This window comes from Amblyomma maculatum, chromosome 6 (assembly GCF_055883805.1).
Source record: "Amblyomma maculatum isolate TAMU_Amacu chromosome 6, ASM5588380v1, whole genome shotgun sequence".
NCBI lineage: Eukaryota > Metazoa > Arthropoda > Arachnida > Ixodida > Ixodidae > Amblyomma > Amblyomma maculatum.
Genome location: NC_139349.1, coordinates 690317 through 709809, shown reverse-complemented (window position 1 = coordinate 709809; position 19493 = coordinate 690317). Strand labels below are relative to the sequence as shown.

Here is a 19493-nt window from a genome sequence, read left to right as displayed (position 1 = left end):
TCATATCCCTGTTCGTTCCTTTGTTCGCTTCCCCGAGAAACTCCTCGAAGTCGACATTTCTTGCTTGATATCAGAACAGATGTCGTAGGCGGCAGGTAGCAATCGTGACAAGCAGAAGGATGAACCGATAAAAGAGCTTTCTCAAAATCTCTGGACAAAGAATCTCAAAGATGTTAGCACATTCGCGTTCATGAGATTAGCTCAGTTTTATTTGGGCAAGCGAGACAACCAAAGAGACTACCTCGGTCAGTTTCAGAATGACCTCGCGTGCCAAGATTTCCGATGAGCTTTGTTAATCAGGGTGAATATTCGGCAATTTATACTGCTCAAGAGCGCTCCGTCATTGGCCGGTCTCCTGTTTTTTTTTTTAGCAATATGTAACATATCGCCCACTTTCTCAAGCACGGTTACGCAAGGACTCATCATGAATTGTCGAGGTCACGAGGGAAGTAGAAAGAGGTGACAATGATGTATAATCGCGAGAGATAATGTGAAAATGATCTGGTCAGGGATGAAACCCAGTTGCTCGAGAGAGCTGAAACCCAGCTGTAAACCTTCCGGGCCAGTTCCTGGCGCTGCCGATAAACCGCTTGGTCCTCGTGCAAACGCTGCCTAAAGCGAGCGCGCCTCGTTTTTCCTTCTCTCTTGTTGCGCGAACCAGAAGAACAGGATGGACGAAGAGGGCATCTTCTACGAGATGTACGAGGGCGGCTACAACCTCTACCTGAGCAAGCTGAACAAGGAGAAAGGCTGGTACCTGGGCATCAAGAAGTCCGGCGTGCCCAAGCCTGGGCCACGCACGGCTCGCGGTCAGAAGGCCGTCATGTTCATCCCAAGGGCCGCCAAGCCGCGCTCGTAGTCTGCCCAGGGGACACCACTCCGAGGAGACGGCGCGGTAGAGGTGGCCTGCTTGCGCTGCGGGGAGAACTCCAGGCCACTGCGTCGACGGCCGTGAGCGGCTGATGGAGGAAGGTGTGAAGCCAGTCTATGTGCCACCGCGCGGAAGCTGAACGCAGAAGAGATGTGAGATGCCCTGCTGATAGCAATCGAAGGGGGACCGTGACTGGCTGTCCAAATATGTGTATAGGAGGGCAGATATAAGGAGCGCGAAATAAGTCTCCCAATTGTTATGCAGGCATTCGGTTTGGCGAGGATCGTTTGGATTTCCACCAGGAGCTTCGCAGCGTTTATTTTGATAGTTATTTAAGTGTGAGTGAAGCCGCTACTGTGAGCTGAGTATCGTGATATTACTCAACTAATGTCACGAGAACAGTTTAAATGCTTTATGTACTTGCCAGCGTCCCTCTCGTTCGAAAGAAAAATTGAAGAACTGGAAAAATGAGCAATTATTTGAAGCAGAGTCCGAATACATTTATTCGGGGCCAGCGCTACCGGAGGGAAATTTCTCGACAACTTCTCCATTCTCATGAAATGGTAGCACAGTACGTGAATAAATAAAATTTTGTCAGTTTATCTAAGTTAATTGATTTTCACTTGCCAAAGCAAGGAGGGAGATATCTCTAGAACTTCTCCGATCCGATGAGATGGTGGTACGGTACGTGAATGAATAAAATTTTGCTAGTTTTTCTAAGTTAGTTGATTTGCATGTGCCAGAACAACAGCTCATCAGCGAGGCAAAATGAGAGGAAGACGGAAAAAAAAAGAAAAAAAAAAGACCGAAATAAACTAACGACTGCGTATCTTGGGTGCCCAGATTTCCGCGAATCAAACGACTGAAAGAGAAGGTATGATCCCTGAAACGGAGAGGAAAGAAGGATGTTTTTTAACTGTACGCGCTTTCTATAAGCAACGCGTGCAGCCAGCTGACTGACTTAATTAATTGTCTGCGCTAAAAGGCAGATCGGCTTGAGTCAAATCGCCATTTACACTATTTACACGATGCAGATGATGCGCTCCGTCAAGACCAAACAGGAAAGGATGCAGATTATTGGCGTTCGAAACACGATCCTCATCCCCTGTCTCTTATAATCTCTTCTGCGTTCGGTTTTAAATTCAAGGACTGTGTATTGTGTCTTGCTTTTGCGCCGTGGAGAGGCTGACGCCTAACATGAGCGCACGCAGTGATGAGCAGCTATGCTCTGTTCAAGAAAAGGCTTCGCACTGATAGCGGCTATGTCGCCTTCGCTGTCACATCAAAACAGGTGTTTTGACGCAACGCTTCTAATAGGACGGTTCGAGCGTCTAAGCGAACATATATATGTGTGTGCTTGTGTGTTCAAAAAGCGCGTACCGAATTCGCGACAGTGTGCTTATAAGCGAGTTTTTGCAAGCGAGGTTACTGAATGCAGCATTATGTGCATTTCGTGATTTATAATCGTGTGTCAGCAGTGTGCACGCAAGACGACTGCGGAGTCCAACGTTGTAAGTTTTGCGTCCACTTTTACAAATGCGGGTGCGACAATGAACTGAGCGTTGTCAGTTGCCGAACTAATTTGGTTTCAAAATTTTGGAGAGAGAAAGCAAATTCCTGCGTGATATACTGTTATGCGTAGCCTCGTACATGTCGCAAGGTTACAGTGCGGTGTCCTCTATGAGCACACACATTAGTTCGAGGAGTTCAAGGTTGTGTAAAAGGGTTATGTCCGCTCACAGCTTGCAGATATTGCCTCCACCAAAGAATCAGAAGGTCGGTTCGAGTCAATCCGCCAGCAGCTTCAAGCGAACAGATGGTTTATCAAAACCTTGTGAATGCATGAAAATGGAGTGACATAAGTATGAGTTTAATTGGTGTTTCTGCCCAATGCTTACGACACCTGCTGTTTTGTTAATGATTTACGCGATTTTGAAGATGTACTTCGCCCAACTTGATATAGTCCTTTATGTAGTTGCTTCTTCTGACTGGACGTCTTTCGCGCGAAGGGCGCATCCTAACCCCCCCCACCCCCCCCACCCCTCCTCCACTCAGCACACTACTTTTTGTGTGGACAGTGCTATAAAAAGCACACCTGAATGGGTCACTGATAAGACATTTAACTCTGCCGTAGTTTTGGCAGCCGGCTGCAAGGATGGTGCTTTATTGATCGGAACGTTAAGGCCGCAGGTCAGCTAATGCATGTTTGTTCGTTTTGTATTGGTAAAACTTGTAACTGGTATTTCAAGGGTTACGACGGAGGAATGGCATCTGACTCAGAGACCTTGTGAAGAAAACTATATTTTTACATGGTTATTCGGGCAAATTTACATATTTTTTTTTTCTTTCGGCTGTTTGCTGCTAAATTTGGAAAGAGAAACATGGGGCTTGGGTTCTAGCGTCAATGCATTCAAATACAGTACTTCCTATAGGCCGAGTTTCACCTTAGTCATTGCAGTATTCAAACTATCTACTCCTGCTTAGCGGTTCTAGAACCAATTTAAAGAATTGAAACCGTCCCTATTAGAAAAATGGGCTTTTCCGGGTCAGCGCTGATGGATGCCATAGCACGCAGCCAATCCTTCGTGGCATTCTACAGCTCTCTCTTGTTGCCTTGTATTTAGTGCGTGCCAGGTTTCACTCGCCTTCAGATCTTGACAAAAGGCTTGTCGTGCTCTCATGGCAATAGACACGTCGTTGTTGAAACGCTGACAGAGACAAACCGTCCAGTTCCGCACTGCTGGCGTTTTACAGAATGTTCTCAACTTTCTTTTTTTTTTTTTCCTTTTTAGCCCATGAAGCAAAACTGTGTATATAGCTGGGCTATACACGAACTAAACGATGTAATATGCTACAAGTGGCGCGATACGAAAGTTACACTGCGTTTGGCGCGTTATAACAAGAACTTTCGAATTATTACTCCACGGTAGTTACTTGAAAAGGTGCACGTGAACAGCTCCACTTTACTGAATGAAGAAGGGTATCCTGATAGTTTTATTACCTTTAATTACTTGGCTTTATAAGTCACTTCTTTTTTTCACGCCGGACTACAGGTGCTGCGCATCGGGGGACTTTAGCGGCCGGCGTGATTTTGGTACTCCTTCTAATTTCCCTCAGCTTCGTGGTAAAAAAATATAAAATGCCAAAACGCGCCTTATCAGCAGAGCAGCTGCCATGGGTTGACCGTGTCGCAATGTGCCCTTTTCGATGCACGTTCGGAGAGCCGTCGCAAAGAAAGTAATAAATTGAAAAAAAAAAAAAAAATTAAAAACGAAGGGTTGGGAATGGGGGGTGTCGCTATGCGGGCCCTCAGGCCATTTTTTTTAAGCCAGACGGCGGCTTTCTAGGAGTTCCTAGACACACTTCCTTGGATGCTAAACATAGCGTCGCGGTGCGCACGAAATAGTGGGGAAAGGCGGACGGCAGTCAACATCTCCTCGAGCCCGTGACTGAACGTATAGCACATGCTGGCTGGGAGACATGGCCCGCTGCCAGTTCCTCTTCTCGCGGCGAAGTTCGCTTTTCTTCCCTTTCTTTTTCTCGTTTATATTCATTCTGTATTTCCTGAGTTCGATTGCCAAAGAGTAAACAAAAAGAAACCCCATGTACGTGCCGCAGCATCGTGCGCTACGTCACTTAATTCATTTTTTGTTTTAACGCCGTTCGCGTCGGGCATCCGTCGCGTTGTTTCATTTCGCGTGAAACTCCAGCGTGACACCAGCAAGGACAAGCACTGGCTTCCAGTTTGCCCTGGAGATTGAGACGAGGACACCTGTGGTAATGTCAAAGCCAAAACAGTAGCAGAGTCATACGCGACGTCTTCCTAGAGTTGAAACCTTCCCTGTGCCCGCTCGCATTAAAAGCGAAAATCAGCAACGAAGTATCGCATTTCCTTATTATTGAAATCTGTACCTTTACCAGGAGTTGGAGTTTCATTCGCATTTAGGTCTTTGTTTTTATATGCAGTCTTTTCAGCACTGGTATTGGACATCGGGCCATGGAAATTGCAGCTTGCTTGAGTAGTGTGTAAAGGCTCCATTTGGCGCACAGTAAATGCAAAAAAAAAAAAAAAAAAAGAACTATCATTGTGCGAAAAGGAACAAAACATAATGTGATTAAAGAGAGAATAGACAAACGCAGAGCACGCTGTATAGGGCGTGGCCATTCCTATGGGCCCTCCCAAAACACGCGCGGAGACAGAAGCGGGACGCAGATGCCCGCTGTCTTCTTTTTTGCGCATACGTGCTTTCTCGGATGCCGTGTCTCTGCCCTCAAGGCGCGAAACGCGCGATCCCGTTCCCTTTCGTATTACACTACACTGTATGCACCTCGTGCTTCCTCTTCGTTATGAACCACTGTCAGCATGAAAAGTCGTTTTCCTCTTTCATGTAATGTAGACACGTCGTATTTCTGAGAAAGAAACCTGCAGGTGTTGCATGTTAGCCCTGAACAAAATAAGCCACTGCGTCACAAGAACTGTACTGCCGCGAACAATGGGTTTTGTTCGTCACGATATTTTGATATATATACCTGTTGTACGAAGCCGAGTGGAACCTATTTGAATAGGGCAAGAACAGTGCCTAATCTTTAAGAGCGCTGTAATTGTTGCTATACTAGCTCGGGCATCTCGCCTGCGCATTCCTTTCTTTTTTGTTTCACATATTTATGCGGAGTACACATGTATACCTAAAGTGCGAAGTGGATCGCCTTGATTGTGTGAACGTGTGAGCGTTGAAGTATTCTGTGAGCATAGTGTCTTTGTCAGAGATATTGTGCACAACGTTTGTACATCAAGCGGTGTGAGAGCAGCATAGCGCCGATACATGTGCTGACGTCTCTCGTATCTATTACGTTTTTATTTGTTGCAGCATTCACTCTATGTGCACCCTTAACGTGACATAGTTTTTACTGTTGACACGCTCGCTTGGAAGCCGAGTACTTGTTTCCTATAGACACTGTATTTCACTGTTTCCGTTCCGATGTGCAAGCCAAGCACCCTAAAGTGAAAAATGCACCTAGACTTTTGCAAACGAGATTTTATGTTTTGTTGTTTTTGATAGAATGAGAACACGCTATCCCAATCCTTGAACGAATGGACTTGACAGTTCGTTGCGTGCTCTCAAAACTACCTCTGCTAGACTGAGGACTGCCGGACCTGTGCTCGTCCTTGAGTAAGCCGTCCATGAGTATGTTGGCAGATATCAGTGCAATGTTTGTTTTCTGAGTGCTTTTGACAGGAATGAACAGTTTTCGGGCCACTCACTTTATTATTATTATTTTTTTTTTGTACGTAGCCGTTTCTCAGGGAGACGGCACCCACTCTTAAACGACGGAGTTATGCTCTGCAGCTTCTCTTGAACCGAGGTCAGAGTCGTAAGCTCGTGCACCATTTCGCTCGCAAGTGCTCGTAAAAAGGCACGGAGCGAAAGATGGGAAGCATGTGCAAGCTTAACTTTCTCGTCCCTCTACGAAAGCAGCAAGTGAAGATTCTTAAGCATGGTTTAGGGCACAATTTCCGCGCACCTGATGTCATCCTCGTGTTGGTTTCCTCAACTTGAGTTGTGCTACCTTTCATCGTTCATGACACCAGATAGCTCACTAAAAATGTCGCCACTGTAGGGCGGTGACCACAAGCCAGAGTAGTTGTAGAATTCCAGGACAGTGATTGAGGCTGCGGTATAACTCAGAATAGCTTTAAACGATAAATGTTGAATGAAATTCCGTAAGATTCCGATGAGAGCCCTGCGCCAGCCACGTGATTGTTATTGTTTAATTATTTATGCTAAAAACAGGGTAACGCACATGCTGACAATGATGAATGCTCTCATGTACAACTAAATGATCAAACATTTACATATAACAGGAAAAACAAAAACTTGAGGGAATGTGGAAAGCGCGACACCCATCCACTTTTCATGGGGACATACGAGCCCAACAGCCGGAAATGTTCCTATAGATACGCGCCGCGCCTTCACGTCAAGGCTCTAAAGCTACGCATAACGGACAAGTATAGCCGAAAGGAAATCTCTCCGTTATCGCAGGGGAGGGAAAGGAAGCGGAATGTGCAAGCTTACTCTTTGTCCGTGTATTTATGTGACCGAGTTGTGAGCTGCTCCTCGTGCTCTTAGAATGCGTAATTTAGTCTGCATGCGCACTATCGCGCTTCGTTGTCTACAATGTGTTATGCTGCTTTAGTGCAAAAAAAGATAAGTGTCGCGAGAATAGTTCGCGAGGCCTCTGGTGTTATCGTACATGTGTGTGCAGCATATACTTACTTCATTGTATATCTAGTCATTGTGCATTTTGAAGGGGGTCCAATAAACATGAAACAGTTCCTTTCACCCCGACAGTGTGCACCTCGTCCGCTTCTTACATTCAGTGATTCTCAGGGAATCTACGATGTGCCGAAACGCATTTTATTTCAATAAATACATTTCTTACCAATGTGTTTGACGTTTTGGCTCGTGTTCGCTGAATTTATTCTCCACTAGCAACTCGCAAGCGTAGATAAAGGCGTTGACTTTGTGGGAATAACAACGCTTCCGAAACGGCGGTCGCTGGAGCTCGAAACTTGGCCAAGCGTCGCCGCAGTGACCGCCGACAGCGAAGCCATTGCGAACGCCTCATGCGACTGTGGAATCGGTATACCACCTTCCTACTTATTTACTTCCATTTGAATTTTGTTTTACCATCATTTGGAAATCTTCATTCCTTATATTACGATTAGTTTAAGCCTATAATTAATAAGATGTGCAGGCAGATGTCATTTGTCTTCATTCATTCATAAATTTATTGCCGTCAGTATCAGGAAATAATATTACAGGACCTGGTATATGTTTCTACAGGTTTGTTTGATGCCGTAGATGGCGGAGCTTCAACGGGGTGTTCTGTGGAGTGCTCGAGATGCTTCAGTAATTATGCGCAACGAATATGCTAACCATGACACGGGCTAGTTTAATTCTGACAACGGTAAAACGCTCCGTTTGGTCAGATGAGAGCACACCACGCCCGTGAAGGCCAGGTGGTATGCTTTTACGAGGCCAGGTGGTATGCTTTTACGAGGCCTTCTCTGCGATAAGTAGGCACTGCGTTCAAGTCTTCTGTGGTCTGCTCTGTTTGCCCAATTGAAAAATCGACCAGTGTCCTACGCTGGCCCATCGTCGACATACAACATGGCTAACCTTGGTCCAAGCTCGAGCAACAAGGTCGGGCAGAGCTCGTGTTTTGTTATTGGCCGTAGGCCGGCCGACCTAGTGGGTCCTATGTTGGATCTGTGCATTCCCAACGTCGACAAGCAGCCCGACCGTCCTTATTCGCAAGTTCCGCGACCTATAGAGGGCGCCACTGGAAATCCAATATGGCTGCCTGAATGGTGGTCCGGCTAGTCGGCGGCAGCGCTATTGCAGCAGCGCTGCGCTACCAGATGATGCCTTAAAATTAAAAAAAAAATGTACGTGTGTACTATTGACGAGAAAGCTCTCATTGTAGGCTCCGTTGTGTTACCACCGTACAAGCATTCAGTGCGTGTGCATATCAAGTGCAGTAAAAGCACCCGATGCAGGGGTAGCCGGTGTGGTATGCAAAACATTCGACTACTAAGGGCGTGGAGCGGTAGCTGTGACTAGTGTTCCTGTATATACGGGAGCATATACAGGAACACTAGCTGTGACTCGTACTGAGGTGGCTCTAATCGCGGCAAGAAAAACGGCCGACAAACGTGTGTCGATAGCAAGATGAATATTTAGAAATTCTGTGGCTCTTGTCTTATTCATGGCACTCTTTTCAACATGAAGTGCACGCGTTCACGCCATTGTAGGTGCACGCCGACCTCGTATTCTGTGGCCTCGCTTTTCCCCCGATTTCGCGTTGCTGCCTAGATAAGCAAAATGATAGGCGCTGGAAAGTGGGAATGATGGTTTACAGGGCTCATTTCAGCCCACGCTAATCTCGTTTGGAGCACCATTGATATGTATCGATTTTGAATTAAGTAAATTGCGAACAAGCTCTGTCAAAAGTATTTTTCAGCAGTGATCGCTTCATAATCGGCGTAATTCCGGCTTTAAAACAAGAACAGCTACGACTTTCTGGGTACCACAAAGGATACTACTGGCTTCGGATGTTGCCCCACGTCGCATAAATTCAGTATAAATACTCTCAATTTAGTGCACGCGCGGTTTCTGACTGCAAACGCGCCACACAAGCCATCACGCGGGAAATACTAATTTGATTTCTTACAAATACATGTACGGTATTTGCAACAGCGGTTGCCGGTAAAAAATGTTGCGCTCAATGGTAGTTAACAGTTTCCGTCAGTCAAGGTCATTGCTCCATGGTAAAGCGCTAACAATAAATAATTAGGACCAGAATGCGTACCAAAAACTGTCACAGCCTTTGTTCAAAGTTTTTCGATGTTATCCTTGATAACTCATCCTTCCGATGTAATCCTTGATCAGCTCTAGCCATGTTGCTAGCGCTTTATTCTTCGTGCCCGTTCTTCTCACGCTACTTCAAATGTTCATGATAGCTATAACCGACATGCCGACACGGAAACTCTTTCTCGAGCTTACGACCAATAGGAAAATTATGTATGCAAGTTAATGTCGTTTTTGGTCGCACAGTTGAACGTTGCGCGAAAGACAAATAACTTAACTCGGCAACTGAATTTCCTGTTTAACCGATATTGTGTGCTTTATACGCATGCGTGGACGTTGCGATAAGCTCTGGTTATGTAAAAAAAACACTCGAAACAGAACGGCACGCGAAAAGCAGTACGCGATGCGACAAACAGCTAAACAATGTTGGGCGGCAGGCGCCTCTGCAAGCAGGGCGACCTCCACCGCTACCACCCTTCGGGCGATTCCTGAAGTAGCCGCGTGGTGGCGACACCGTACGTCGAACTTGCGACGGGACGGAGGTTGGAGGCTGGCCTTGCAGACAGTGTCGACCCTAGCAATGCAAAATGTTGCCTGAATAGTGTCAAATGTGAGTCCGTATATCTGCCAACAAAACACGCACGTTCTTGGTTAAAAAAATTGGCGTCCTCAGAATATTCTCGAAAGTTGAAACAAATGCAATGACTTTTTAAGAATAGACTACAAGGAGCAGATTCCTGGCAATGAATATATTTATCGCAAGTATTTCTGTGACAACCAAACCCATCATGTCAGTTGTACAAGAACTGCACCAAAGACACACTAGGATACAACACAACCAACGCACTGCCCACAACAGCAACTTTTAGCGAGGTTATATCCCCCACGTGAGGCGCCCACTTCAGTGGCCAGTGACCCTCGCAAGTCAAAATGGAAAATAAAAGTGGGCATGGTCATGTTGCTGATAATTTTATTTTAATTTTGTTCTGTTTCCGCATTGCGAACATTATACAAATGCCTTCACTCACACGTGCTACTTGGCCAACCTCGTGGGCAGCCAACCATGGCCCTGCTTTGAGCCATATTCGGCTGCCGAGCATTGGGTGTCTGCTAATTCCAAACCACTTGCCGATATGACTGGATCAAAGTACTTGGTCAGCCTCATGGGCAGCCGACCACGGCCCTTCTTTGGGTCATGTTTGTCGAACGCTGGATGCCGACTAATTCCTTACTACTTGACGATAGTTGGCTGAAAGTATTTGGCCAACTATTAACCAGCGTAATTGGGGGCCAACAAGGGCCTGCCTTTGGACCTGCATTGAATGGTCGAGAATACCGCCTGCCGAGCTCTGCCCAGTAGTTTACCGACGGTCGGCCGTCGGACAGTTTCAGCTGGGTCAGACGTGAATGGTGTGGTGTCGGACACAACTAGGCCTAAAGTGCTTGTTTCACGGTGCACGTGGCCACGGCAACTAACGCCATTATAGTTTGCCCGGAACGCTACGAAACGTCGATAGATTACGAGACCGTGAGGAACATCATGGTCGGATGCAAAGCCTCCTTCCAATTTGAAAACGGCCATTCATATAACCAGACATGCATGTAGGCACTCTGTTTAGCTAGAAGCGCCCTTGATGGGATTGGTTAGAGACGAGTGCGTTCCAGTGCGTACGAAAAGGAAGACTAAAATTCCAGTGACGAAGTATAGTTGCCGGACGGCGGTGTTCATTCTATGGAATGGACAACAATTAAAAAGTTGCAGTGGAAAGCTCTTACTATCTGTGCAAGTTAACACTTCGAATTTTGTACAAAATATTTGAAAATCAAGAGTGCCATAGCTTGACAAACTTGTTAGGCGATTTGTGTCTATGTGCAAGGCTGTGCGACCATGCGGCCTGCTTTCAAATATGCGAGTGATACAAGTACAGTTAGACACATTCTCGCCTCTAATGATTCAGCCAACAAGTCCACCCCCCCAACAACACGCACGCCATCCCAACGCACATCACGGATAAATTCATACTTTGCCCTCGGCCCAAAAATGTACACCAGGTTCACAACCAGGCTAGACGCGAAGCTCGTGCCAAGGATTTACATAAAGCTCATGCAAACGACAAAGACGCGTTCTGCGTGGACGCGGCAGAGTTTCTCGATCAAGACAATTTCACTTGAAGCCGAAGAAGCAGCCATAACGCTTGCCCTTTCCTCCTCCGCTGCCGCACTCATTCCTAGCGACTCTACACCAGTCACACGGTCGTTTTCAAAGGCGATTGAGTCGATAGCCTTCGAGATTTTCAATCGCGATCGAACTTGAAGCAGTTGTGCCGCTGCTACACGGCAAGACTCGAAGGCTATTGAAATAGTTCTGGTGTTTGGCGCCAAACATTTGTGGCGCTCCTATCGTTGCTTTCGGTTTTGCTTAAAGAATGTTACCTTTTTTAGCAACTAAAAGTGTTTAGTTGTTATTCAAGGACAACTTCTTTTTTTTTACTCGTTGGCGTTCATACGGCTTTGCTTTTTATTGTGTTTGCTTTTCTCGGCGGTGCATGTTACAGTGGAAGAAAGTACATAAATAATGCGCCTTAAAAAAGAGCGATGCTATCTTAAAATTATTACGGATATTAATATTTAACCGCGTAAATTAAAGATAAAATAATAATGCTTGTTCACGTTTTTGTATCGTAAACGCGCTGTGCACGTGTGTGCGTGACGCTCCTCGTGTTAACGCTAGCAACCTTGCGCGACGTTCGAAGGCATGGCGGAAGGAAAGAACTTAGGATAGAGTCCCTAGAAGTATTAGGAGAGGCCTTGACGTCATTTTTTTGAAGCCGGCGCGGCCGCGCCGCGACCGGACGCTGCAACGTCTCTCCTCCTCCTCTACCCTCCGTATTCTCTTTCACCGCGACGCTCACGTACCTAGGGCACTTAGCAACGCTGTTGCTAGTGCCCCAAGTTTTCATAGCAACAGCGTCGCCGTTGCTAATGGCCCGACTTGGCTAACCCTAAATTTTGACGTCACTTCCGCCACACTTTCTCCAATGCATTTGGAATGGCAAGGGCCTCTCCTAAGTTGTTTCCTTCCTCCATGTTCGAAGGCCTTCGAGATGGGAGGGTATTTTTGCACACCATGAACGCGCAATCACGTGACACAAAAGTGACATGGGGCTATACGTCACTTCTGCGTGTCCTGTCGACGTTTTTTTTTGTTTTTTTTTTTTTATTTTGTTTATATTCTACTGGGGCAGTGAGAAAAGCGCTTGGCCGTCGGAGCGCGGCTTCGAGCTGGCGAAAGGAGAGCATCTAGCCGTCCGCACTTACCAGCACGCACGCTTTCTTCTGTATTTTTCTTCTGTAAAGCGCTCGCGGCAGTTAGTTTTGTACACGCCACGGCTCCTCCTCCAACACAGTCTTCTCCCCTCCCCCATGATTACAAGCAGTAAACAGAATTTTCCTCCCCCGGGGGAATGAGTGAGCGCAGATTTTGTGCGTTCGCAGTCTTTTGCTTTCGTTCTCTTTCCTCCGGTGGTCTGGCGGGATTAGAGCTGGTATTCGAAGCGACGCAGGGAATTCTAGTCGCGAGTCTGCTTCTTCGCAGCGCGTTGCAGGGATTGTGAGTTTGCTTCCTCACTACAATGAAAACGTGCAAGAGTACCTTATGCGGGGCCTCAAATATATTGAGTACCTGGGCATGAGTTATTTGCACACACGCGTGCCCACACACATGCAGTTTTTTAGTGCCAAAAAGCAAATAACTTTACAGCATCTTGCGCGTAAACGTTGATGTTTGGAATTAAGCTGTGAAATTATACAAGATGTTACTTAGCTTACGGATACGTCAATATATATATATATATATATATATATATATATATATATATATATATATATATATATATATATATATATATATATAGATCACGCGCAAGGACGACTATCCTCTGCCACGCATCGATGACGCACTGGACTGCTTGCAGGGCGCCGAGTTTTTCTCCTCTTTGGATTTACGATCTGGCTACTGGCAGGTGCCAATGGATGACGCTGACAGCTCTAAAACTGCCTTCATCACACCAGATGGATTATATGAATTCAACGTCATGCCCTTTGGGCTTTGCAACGCCCCGGCCACATTTGAACGCCTCATGGACGCTGTGCTTCGTGGATTCAAGTGGCGAACCTGTCTTTGCTATCTCGATGATATCGTAGTCTTTTCTACCGATTTTCAATCCCACCTGCTCCGACTGAAGGACGTTCTCACTTGTCTCGCTACCGCCGGCCTCCAACTGAATCTGAAGAAGTGCCGCTTTGCTGCTCGCCGACTAACTATTCTAGGTCATGTCGTTTCTAAGGATGGCATTCTTCCCGATCCCACCAAACTTCGTGCAGTTGCCGAATTCCCACGCCCAAAATCACTGAAGCAGTTACGAAGTTTCATCGGCCTGTGCTCCTACTTTCGCCGCTTCATCTTAAATTTCGCCTCTATTATTGCTCCTCTCATCCAGCTCCGGCAGCTCCGACCTCTCCGCATGGACACCTGCTTGTGATGACGCCTTCAACACTTTACGCCGTCTTTTGGTTTCGCCTCCCATCCTCCGCCACTTCGACCCGAATGCGCCAACTGAGATTCACACTGACGCTAGCGGTATTGGGATAGGCGCCGTTCTCACCCAACGCAAACCTGGTATCCGAGACTATGTGGTGGCGTACGCAAGCCGCACCTTGACCAAGGCAGAGTCCAATTATTCTGTTACGGAAAGAGAATGCTTGGCCATTATTTGGGCCATCGGCAAATTCCGCCCGTATGTCTATGGCCGACCATTTTATGTGGTCACTGATCACCACGCTCTGTGCTGGCTGGCGTCCCTCAAGGACCCGTCCAGCCGCCTTGCTCGCTGGGCTCTTCGCCTCCAAGAGTATGACATTCGTGTCGTATATCGCTCAGGCCTCAAGCATACTGACGCGGACGCTCTTTCGCGCTCACCGCTGCCTCCCTCTTCGTTGTCTGATGAGATCTGCGCCTACAATTTGTCTTCGCTTGCCACTATCGACATGGCCACGGAACAGCGGCGCGACCCGTGGATATCTACACTTCTGGACTTTCTTTCAAGTCACTCTCCAGGCTGTTTGTCTAGGGCGCTTGCCCGCCAAGCTCACCATTTTTCAATTCGTGACGGGCTGCTCTATTGCCGCAATTATCTTCACGACGGAAGGAAGTGGCTTTTAGTCATCCCCCATCATCTCCGCCCCGAAATTTGTGCTGCTTTCCATACTGATCCCCAGTGCGCCCACGGCGGAGTGTTGAAAACCTACAAGCTTGCGTCTACCCTTCTTCTGGCGTGGAATGTACCGCTTTGTCCGCCATTTTGTCCGTTCTTGCCAGTCTTGCCAACGCCGAAAAACTCCTCTCAAGTCTCCTGCTTCGTTGCAGCCGTTGCCCTGTCCTGCCCGTCCGTTTGATCGTGTCGGCATAGATCTATACGGTCCCCTTCCTACAACTTCAGCTGGCAACCGCTGGATTATCGTGGCAGTGGATCATCTGACCCGCTACACTGAGACATCATCATTGCCCTCTGCTTCCGCACGCGACGTGGCTGCCTTTATTCTGAAAAACCTGGTTATTCGCCATGGTGCCCCTCGTGAACTGCTCAGTGACCGCGGACGCGTTTTCTTATCAGACGCTCTTGAGGCTCTCCTGAAAGAATGCCGCATCATACACCGCACCGCTACCTCGTACCACCCTCAGACGAATGGACTGACAGAACGTTTCAACCGTGCTCTCGGTGACATGCTGGCTATGTACGTGAACACCGACCATTCCAATTGGGACCAAGTTCTACCGTTTGTTACTTACGCATATAACACCGCGGCACAGACCACTACTGGATTCTCTCCATTCTTTCTCCTTTACGGGCGCGAGCCACCCTGTACTATGGACACACTTTTTCCCTACCGCCGTGACGTTTCCGAATCTTCCCCGCTATCCGATGCCATCACGTACGCAGAAGAATGCCGTCAGCTCGCCCGCTCTCTCACAACAGAAAATCAGTGGCAACAAAAATACCTCCGTGATACCGGCGAAGCTTCGTCATATCTCCCGAACTCTCTGGTGTGGCTCTGGGTGCCCTCCACAACCCCTGGCCTTTCAAAGAAATTTCTTGCTCGCTACCACGGGCCATATAGGGTCCTCCAGCAAACATCTGCAGTCAACTACGTAGTTGAGCCCGTCACGCCCTCTGCGGACTTGCGTCGCCGTGGTCGTGAAACAGTTAACGTGAACCGATTGAAGCCGTTCTATGACCCCGCTGTGCTTTCCGCGCCATAAGTCGCCAGGATGGCTCCTTTTTTTTACCCGGGGGGAAAATGTACTGTGATAGTCAACACTTCAGCCATCGACATGCACCAGTGCGTTGTGCGACGAAGACAAAAAAGAAGTACGCTGGGCTCGCCGTTGCAAGGTCCTCTCCTCACAGCTCTTCATCTGAGCGTCAATAAACGCCCCATTACAATATATATATATATATATATATATATATATATATATATATTGTAGCGTGTGCAACAGCAGCCGCTAGGTGGCTGCTCATCGAGAGTCTCGTGCGCGGACTCGAAGAAGTGGCCCAGTGGCGTTCGAGAAGAAGCTGAAGTTGTTGCTGTCACTCAGCGCTGTCTGGACCTGCTCTTCTGTGCTTACTAGGTCAACCCCCTATTAAAACCAACCTTCTGGTTACGGGCCTGAACGGCTACGTGACACTGGTGGAGGTGAGGCCTTGAATTACATGTATCGGGCCTCTCGCAGCCGCTCATCGAGTCCCAACCGGCTTCCGCTCGTGTCGACACCCGTCCATCGCTGCAGCCGTCGCCTCCGAGGTCTGGCGCCGGAATTCACTCCTCTACCTGAACCGACGCCAGCTGACCAGCAGTTCGAGACTTCTGTAATGGCACAGGCAAGTCAGCATCAGTTGCTGCTTCAGCAGCCTCGTACGCCCCCCCCCCCCCCCCCAGTTTCCATGGCGCTACTGTGGAAGATGTCGACGACTGGATCGACCAGTTCGAGCGAGTGGCGCAATTCAATCAGTGGAGCCCTGCTCAGAAGCTGCGCAATGTATATTTCGCCCTTGAAGACTGCGCAAAAACGTGGTATGAGAATAGGGAAGCCAGTCTTCAAAGCTGCGATTCCTTTCGCCAGCAGCTGCGGGACACTTTTGCCAGCCACGACCGCCGTGATCGCGCACGCTGCCTCCTAGAAGCTCGTGTGCAACTACCTAACGAGAGCGTGGCCTACCAGCCGCCATCCCAGCAGAGCCCCGTCATGCAGCAACCGGTTCGGAAGGCAGACGTCTGGCGCACTCCTCGCCAACGGCCGTTGTGCTACCACTGCGGAGAACCCGGCCACTTGTACCGTCGTTGTCCATACCGTGAACTCGGTCTTCAGGGTTTTGCTCGTGATTCCCCGCGTCCCCGGGTCGGCGAACGCCCTCCAGAAATGAAGAATATCTGGCAACCCGTGCAACCTCTTCGAGCGACAGTACACAGTCTTCTCCCGTGCGCTACTCGTCACCCGGCCGCCGTGAGTTTAATCATGTGCCGAGGCGCCGGTCGCCAAACCCACACCGGGGAAACTGAAGGCGGCGACCTCAGGAGGGCAGGTTGCTGACGTACGGAATCGATGTCCCGAAGACCCTCCCGGGACGACTCAGCCCGATGCTGTTACTACGATGCCTCCGCCGCCCCATGAATCCGAAACTTCCAATCAACCTTGTAGGGCCCGTGGTGCGCCGCGCATTCGAAGGCCGCGCCACTTCCCAATGCTCCCTGCGCGCGGCCTGTTTCCCTCTCCCCCCTCGTTCGGGGATAACCGGTCCCGCGCGAGGGGGCTATAAAAGAAGGCACGCGCCGCCGTCTCGCTCTCTCTTGGCCCCTGCCTCCTCGTTCCTGCTTCGCTCCTGGAGCTTCTGCACGGAAGACGACCCGCAGGCTGCAGCCGCCCGGACGACGACCTAGCACCGACTTCGACGATCCCTGTGAGATTAAAGATGTTTGTCACACGGCCCACTGTGTGTTTGTCGTGCGCATCCCTCGGGAAGAGAAATCGCCCACAGCTGGCACCCAACTGGGGCTGAATTAACACCCATGTGGACGATTTTTCTGCCAACGTGGCAGCGCACGGCAACACGACGGGCCGGTCCTTTGTATGTTAGGCACGACGCCATTTTGAGTTTAGGGCTAGCGTGTGTGAATATGAGGCGGAGTGTAGTATAGTGGTGTTTGTACAGTGTTTTAATTTTGTTTTGGGTTATGTGTGTGTTTGTTAGTGTCGGGCGGTTTGTGTTTTAATTTTTTTTGTACATATGTTAGTTTTATGAAGTGTTTAGCCTTTGTGACTAGCCTCTTGATGCGGGCTAGGTGGTAGTCGTGCGCGTGTAGGCTCCCGGCCGGCCTTAGTTGTTGAGTGCAATGCCTCCGAGAAAAGACGTGCCAGATAGGGCCGCCGCTTCGGACGCCAGTGCTTCCGGAAGTGAGGTAAAGGACGCGGTAGAGTTTGCGCAGGTTACCGATGCGGCCGCCCTGATGAGGCAGATGAACGAAATGTCGGTGTTCACCCGTCAGCTCGGTTCGGTGGCTAGCGCCAACCAAGCCACAGCTGCGGCGACAGTCTCGCGTCCGCGGATAAATGTAGCGGCTTCCTCCTTTTCCGGCTACACGGACGTGAAGTCAGTCCACGAGTTCTTGCAAGAACTCGAGGATTATCAGACGGCACTGGGTTCCCCAGACGACGTGGTGCTAGCGCAGGTAATCCCCGTGGCACTTGTTGAGAGCGCGGCGCGATGGAGACGCTGTCAGCCGGCCTTCCAGTCGATAGCAGACTTCACCGATCGCTTCCGCGCCGAGTTCTTGCCGCCCGATTACGAACGCCGGATGCTTGAGGAGCTAGCGTTGTGCACACAGCACCCTGAGGAGGGCCTCCTCGAGTATGTACGCGCAATGCAGGAGCTCTACAAGAGGGCAGATCCCACGGCAACCGATCAAGAACAGGTCACGCGCGTGATGAGGCAATGCCATCCGCGCTTCAAGCCGCATTTGCGGGGACGTGGCTTTGCAAACCTCGAGGCCCTAGCACAGGATGCGAAGGTAGTACAGGCGGATTTACTCGTTGAATTGCGCTACGAGCCACCCCCCAGGCCAGCCGAATCGCTAGAGCCGCGATGCGCCCGGGCCGGAGGCCAAGACTCCACGCCGCGCACCAGTGGCGCAGACGTAATGACGGTAGGGCAGGAAAGGCCAGCGGAAGGCTCCGCGATTCCTCGCGTTCTTGACCCGTACGCGTTCGAGCAGCAGCGTCGAGCTGGGCTCGCCAGCGACGTCCGCACAGACGCGGAGAGAGGGGAAAGACGTCTCCAGCCGCTTCGTGGAACGCGGCATCCCCCGACCGCGTGGCAGGTGAACGATCGGCTTTGCTGGAATTGCAACCAGCCGGGCCACGTGGCACGAGAGCGTCAAGTAAGGCGTATGCAGGGAAACGCGGACCGCCGGCGGCGATAATTGGTAATACCAGCCTGTCGCCGTCGGCGGGAGAATTTCGTGGAAGCCACGGCGGAAAATGGGAAATGTACTCCCACGCCGCGTCACCGGGCGACCGCACCGGCGGCGCAGAGGCTTTTGTCCCCCTCGCCTGTAGAGCGCAAGGAATGTTGTCGCGCTCGAGCCCTTTTATGCTAGTGCGGTTAGTTGGTCAAAGCTACTCGGCACTCGTTGACACGGGCTCAATTCTGTCATTGGTCGGTGATGATGTTTTCGAGGCCTGCCGTAGATGTAACATCCGTGTCAGGCCAGCCGAAACCCCTTTGAGCTTAGCAGCAGGGAAGACAAAAGCGGAGGGAGCGGTACGTCTGGTCCTGCGTTTTGACGGCAGGAAGCGGAGGCATCGCTTCGTCTATCTGCCCGGCTTAGCCATACCAGTTATTCTGGGAAGAGATTTTCTTTCGAGCGAAGGCATTGTGCTTGACATGGGGGAGAACGGCTATCGCTACAGCCCCTTCACCCCCCTCATTCCCTTTGTTAGCGCGCCCAAACAGGAATGCGTCGCCCAGCGAGCGAGCGTCCACGCTTTTGTGGCAGACGGCTCCCCCGCGACACTGAATGGTAGCCCATTAGAAGCAATTATCGCGTCCTTCTCAGGAACCGGTAGTCAGCGCCGAAGGCTCGTGGAAACTTTACTCCCGTTTTCGGATTGCTTCACAGAGAAACCAGGCAGA

At 49.5% G+C, this 19493-nt stretch overlaps 1 protein-coding gene across 4 annotated transcripts in view; it reads left to right on the top strand.

The window, feature by feature from the left end:
- Positions 1 to 4950, top strand: part of LOC146184928 (fibroblast growth factor 1-like) — a 111379-nt gene extending 106429 nt beyond the window's left edge. For 2 of the 4 annotated variants that reach the window (XM_084605894.1, XM_084605892.1), the window contains one exon: positions 665 to 4950. In XM_084605894.1, coding sequence (XP_084462020.1) covers positions 665 to 859 — 195 coding nt within the window. In that variant the 3' untranslated portion in view covers positions 860 to 4950. Of the gene's footprint in view, positions 1 to 661 lie in introns of all 4 variants that reach the window. The other 2 variants (XM_084605893.1, XM_084605891.1) reach the window with 1 other exon arrangement.
- The last annotated feature ends 14543 nt before the right edge of the window (positions 4951 to 19493 follow it).